This window comes from Lottia gigantea (assembly GCF_000327385.1).
Source record: "Lottia gigantea unplaced genomic scaffold LOTGIsca_173, whole genome shotgun sequence".
Lineage (NCBI taxonomy): Eukaryota > Metazoa > Mollusca > Gastropoda > Lottiidae > Lottia > Lottia gigantea.
The window spans coordinates 209,666-215,495 of record NW_008708187.1 but is presented as its reverse complement, the minus strand read 5'-3'; the positions used below and the strand labels follow the sequence as shown (position 1 = coordinate 215,495).

The 5,830-nt window shown below is 41.3% G+C and overlaps 1 protein-coding gene across 1 annotated transcript; it reads right to left on the bottom strand.

The window, feature by feature from the left end:
- Positions 1–684: 684 nt before the first annotated feature.
- Positions 685–4,428, bottom strand: LOTGIDRAFT_173822 (hypothetical protein; the record flags this gene model as incomplete). Its single annotated transcript, XM_009051892.1, has 9 exons — positions 685–934; positions 1,263–1,533; positions 1,829–1,959; positions 2,309–2,438; positions 2,599–2,703; positions 3,120–3,294; positions 3,397–3,626; positions 3,754–4,020; positions 4,356–4,428. 9 exons carry the CDS (start codon positions 4,426–4,428, stop codon positions 685–687), a joined length of 1,632 nt encoding a protein of 543 aa, XP_009050140.1.
- Positions 4,429–5,830: the final 1,402 nt, after the last annotated feature.

The following is a 5,830-nucleotide window of genomic DNA, read 5'->3' as shown; positions in this document are numbered from 1 at the left end:
TCGACGTATTTGTGATGTCGCAATAGCTCAGTCGGGTGGACAGTACAGCTGAGGAGCTAGAAGCCGCAAGTTCGAATCTCCAAATGAAAATGGGTAAGTAGATAGTTTTTGAACACAATTTAAAACTAGATTCTGGTGCATATAGGTGTTTTAAAACTTCAGATATGTGTGAAGTCGCAGTAGCTCATTTGATTAGATGGTACGTCTAAAACACAAGAAGTCCAGGGTTCGGACCGACGGACGGACAGGGGTGCCGACAATATACGTCCACATAGAGAGATGTGGGCGTATAAAAATGAATTGAAGTTTTACGCCATCATTTTATTGGTAATACTATACAATTTTGAGTGTAAGCATGCCCTAGCTGATTAGCTTTTTGATTTCGGTTGTCCTTAGGATTCCTAATAAATCTTGATTAGATTATCACGTCACTATCGCAAATACCATGTAATTATGAAGCTGGTACAAATTTTCCTTTAATATGAATCGAAAGCAGGATTCCAGTTTCCTGTTCGACGTCTGTGGTCCTTGGGATCCCTAATAGAACTTGACCAGGTTATGACGTCACATAAGCCAGCACATATTTCTCTTTTCATGTACACAGAGTTGTCGTTCCTTGACATGGACAGACACTGCAAGGAACGACAACTCTGTAAGAGTGAACGAGGCAAACCGCATCTTTAGTTACTGAATAAAATGTAAAAAGCACACTACGGCGATTGTATGTAGCAAAGCCAGTGTTGTGTACCTAAAAGCGTTGGCCGAGGAACACGGCATAGAGAAGCCTTCAGCTCCCTTGCAGACTTCACAATATCTCAGGCCGAAATCAGAGTACACATGTCTCACATATTCGTCATTTCCGGTTTTGTGCCAAGTTGCTCCAATCAACTTCAGGTTGTATTTTTCGATCACATTTCTGGACTTGAAACGACACCTGCAAGAAAAATAAAGGAGTCAAGGACGTAATGAAGACCGACTCGAAAAGCCTTTGAGAGATCATGATGCGACACTCATGTCATGACCAAAATTCTGAGTCCAGAGGACATAAGAAGACCAATGTTATGTGTGGAGGGGTGGATTGAGGGGTCGAACCACCGGAAGCGGTCCCGGGAGGAGCCGATAGAGTATCCACACGATAAGCTGAGCAATGGGTGGGGGTCTCAGGAAAGTTCATACAAGTGTCTATTGCTGTCATGTGTCAAGGTATAAGACGAAGAAGCAGCTTCCGACACGCCCAAATAGCTAACATATTTATAACGTACCGTCCTCTGAATGGAAAACTGCATTTTATAGCTGTGAAGGCTGCTATTTCTTCAGGATTGATCTGTCCAGTCTGTTCAAACAGTAAGTAATGGTAGGTATGGGGCTCGGGGTTTGGTGGTGCCGGGCCAACATACTCCTTGACGATCTCTCCGTTGGACACATCGGCTTCCTCTATGTTCACCACCAACCAGTGTAGGAAGGGCTCCTTCTTGTCGCCGAACATTGGATATGGTGAATCACTGTCCAGTACCATCAGCGTCAACAATTTACCTGGAAGTTAAAAGAATCTTTTGAGATACCAATGTAGTCAAAGACCAATCCCGACTGGTGTCGATATTCAAGAGCTTATTCTTGTCGGAAATTGTTCTTGTGAAGTTTTAGGGCGCGAATCCAGCTCAAATTACGTAGGAGCTGATTGAACGGAAGCCCTACCCCACAAAAAGAATTGACCCACAGATGGGTATCAGAATGCAGCAGAGCATATGTTCCTGTGGAGGTGCCCAACCCAGTTAAGCTCACGAGCCCCTTGTAATGTTATTTGAGGAGAAAACCGCAAACCACAAACCTTTGAAGTCTCTTTTCTGGTTGGGGAAAGCTGTGGCCATTGACAATTCTACTTCCGGTTGAACATCGGTCCTGACGTAGACAGCTTTCACGTTCCCATCACCCAATGGATTCAGGGCTAATGTTGTTGCTCTGAAGAGATAAATGTATCGTTGAATTAGTGAATGAAAGCCTACACTGAAGACTCTCGAAAGCACTGGCCAAGTCACCCAGCAGCCAGGAGAATTCCCCACCTATTCCGGCCTAATCCTGAACGCACAAGGCGTCCGTGGACTGTGGCCCTGTCTTGGTCTACAAGGATCTAGCCGCTAGCTGATGGTATGTGGAAAATATACATTTGCTGTAGGCCAGAAACAAAAACTGGCTTTTTGTGGAATGGACAATCACTCAAAAGCACTTGCCGTGGTTAATGTTGTTTCTAGCTCAGTATCTATGCGCCTTATCCTAAGATTAGTACCAGTAAGATGTTTAGAAAACTTACGGATATTCATAGTTGACGCAACAGGAATTAAAGGCGGTTTGGGGAACCTTCAAAGTAACATTCATGAAGACACTGAGGTCTAGTTGCCTGGTCTTCTCTGGTAGGAAATTCAACTTCTGGTCGGTGAGAGCTGAAAATGATGAAATGGGAACTTTGGACCATGATCGGCTGGTGGAAAGGATCCTCTAGAACCCCATCTTTAATTTCAAGCTATAACGAACTTCGTCTTATACGCCAAATTGGGGATTGCAAAGAATGCCAAGATTGAAATGAAACCAAAGGTTACCTACCATCATTAACGAAATGTGGACACGTGTTCATATAACCAGTTCGTCGTTTTATTTCAGCAGCATAAGCATCTCCTTTCACCAAGATCCAATTGATCGCAACCGGTCCTGAAATAAGAAATGATGAAAAGAAGTTAGGAATACTATGCTTACTCTTTTAGACACCTGATACCACTTTTCATCATGAAGTACTCAATCACTTAGCATTGATATACCTATTCGAAAGAAAGAAACGGAATTGTAATATTATAGATTGTCGTACAATAGACGACATATTATCTTAAATAAGTCAAAACAAGTCAATCAAATAAGTCAAAACATGGCAATCAAATAAGTGTCAAAACATGGCAATCAAATAAGTGTCATAACATGTCTATCAAATAAGTCAAAACATGTCAATCAAATAAGTTAAAATATGCCAATCAAATAAGTCGAAACATGTCAATCAAATAAGTCAAAACATGTCAATCAAATAAGTCAAAACATTGTCAATCAAAAAATAACATATTCTTTTATGTACGTACCAGTAAGGTTCTTCTCTGTAGCAAACTCCGATAGGTTGATATTGGCCGATCTTCTATGTAGGATATTCCTCCATTTGGATCCCAGCTCCAGGTACTCCGACTGCCGGTATAAGATGAACATGTAGGGATTCTTATTTCTGGTGGGATTCAGTGGTCCTTCGTACGGCAAAATGGTCTGAAATGTAAAATTTGGGGTCCATGGGAACGACTCTATGACATCAGCATTTATAAGCACTATTCAAAATCCCAACGGCCAGTCTGGAAATAAGGAACCTACCTCGCCGGCTGTGACGTCATCACCAGGAATATTGATAATGACAGACTTGATGTGCATGAAGCCGACATCAAAGAAGATGAAGGTATAGTAGTCGCCGTCCGAGGATCGCCAACTGTACACAGGTTCATCACGTAGCTGCCACGGCCGGTACACTTCTACAGATAGAGGGTCCACATCGATTGTGTTGCTTTCGTGGACTTCGAAATCGTTTCCACAACCAAAATAAGATCCTGAAAGAAATGCAAGTACGGTTGGTTGGTAGATGACAGGTTAACAGTTGGAGGTGGGGTGGAGGCCCGTGGACAAGGTTCAACCTGTTCCCATGGGGATGTCCTAAGAATATTAAAAATCACAAACCAGGAACTTGCCGGTAGCTAACTTCCAAAAATGTATCAATTAAACCAGTATCCGCTTCCTGGAACGCCCTGGAGACCAAACTATCCGCCGACTTGGAACTAGGATTATAACAGTCGGCATCAAAGGCGTTGGCCCCATTGCAGGAAGTAGTGTACTTCTCTCCGAACCAAAACAGAGTTCTGTCGTCTGCGACTTGTCTGAGAGCCGCCAGACATTTTTCCAAGTTGTTCGCTCTATGGTGATCGACACAAGCAGAATGTCCGAGACCTAAAACGAAACGAAATCGCCCGTTAATCGAAAACACCAAAAGTAATGGTGCCTGGCGTCGGTGCTCTTTGCGTCTTTGTAGTTTTGCTGACCCTACACCAGGCGACAAATGACAAAATAGCTATCAGAGGCTGTAATAGAGACAGATGTTCGGGCTAGCGGCCGATGTCTGTGGTTCCTGTTATTACAGAAATGCTTAGTTTTAGTGGAATTGCAGGAACCACAGACGTCTGACTGAAATTTGGAATGGTTTAAATTGATGATATCAGTGTCTCCGGTACACATGTAAAATTTAGAAAACCGCCTCACAATCCCTTTAAGTCGAAACTTCTTACCGCTGCCGTATACTGAACTGACCATAAAAATCGTTACTCCGTAGGCCAAAAGAAATTCCAAAAAATCATCCATAGTGACAATTTGACTCAGAAATTATGGTCACCTTTGTCATGGACCAAAGAAAATGGCCGGCTGACCAATGGGATTATATCAGAACGTGACAATGGCTTGTTTTATGTTGTTTACTTTTCATTTGTTGTTTTTATGTAGCTCGTCTTGCTCTCGTATTTAAATTATAAAAACTTGTTCAGAAATCTACCTTCAGTTTTTTTGATCAAAAGTTAAGTGCATTAGGTATTAGTGTAAATATTTGAAAGGGTTTATTTCCCCTGGTAAAAAGCAGTGACGTATCTGCTGATGGGTACGGGTCGAGGGGTGGGGGGTCTGAGGGGTTGGGGTTGGCAGATGAGCCCCACAAAGAGGGCTACCTTCTTTCAATTTTTTGTTTATCATTTCACATAGTAGGCCTAAATGCCTATTACCCCTCCTCGCCCTGGAAAGTTTGTCGCCCCTGTCGGTCTCTCAACTAAAGGTTCCTACACATGCCCCTGGTAAAAAGGTCCATGTGGACCTTGTGGTTGAAAAGAAAATTATTAGAACATCACAAAAAAGTCAGAAAGAATGTTTAACAGCGTAGGTAGGGGGGTCTAGGAAATTAGTTGTTGTCTGAAGTCAAATTCTTTCCATGCTCTCTAACGTTAAAGGCGTGAATAGCCTCATGGCCATGTGCTTCCGGTTTAATGTTTGTAAACAAACAAAAAATTGGAACTTCGAGAAAATATATGAAAATATGAAGAATTCAACTGAATTATTAGCTTAAAATGATATTGGTGAATGGGCAAGATAATGGGGCACCAGATGTAAAAGATGTCACACGTTGTAATTGCACACAGAGTCCAAAAGGTAATTTTATTTGGCTTTCTTCTATGGGGTTTCTACGGGAGCTAATAGAAATGCATCATGTTTCGAGTTTTCAATTTCAACCATGCACGTACTGTGTCATGTGTCATAGATGTAGCTACTGGGGCAGGGGGTAGGGGGCATGGTACCACCTCAGGAACACCTGCTACCACTATGTGACTAGGTGTCGAATCTTTCTTTGAATTTGCTCATTTGTCAAATGAAACACTTATTAATTTATTCATATATTTACTATGGTAACGTTTATTTACAATAAATATCAATAAATAAACAAATAAACAAACAAATTAATAAATAAACAACATTTATACAATCAGTTCGCAATTTAGATCAAAATATCTATTTAGCTATTTACAAATATAATCATTGTTGTCTAACATAGTCATCTAATTATTTACCAGCTGATAGATAAAGCTCAATTTCAGCTATCTGTAACACTTTCCAAAAATTAGATATTGAATCTGGCCAGTCCACAATTCGAAGCATAGAAATTTTGAGTAAACTTTATGCCTTAAAGGGATTGTAAAGAGGTTTCTAAATTTTTTATGTGTAT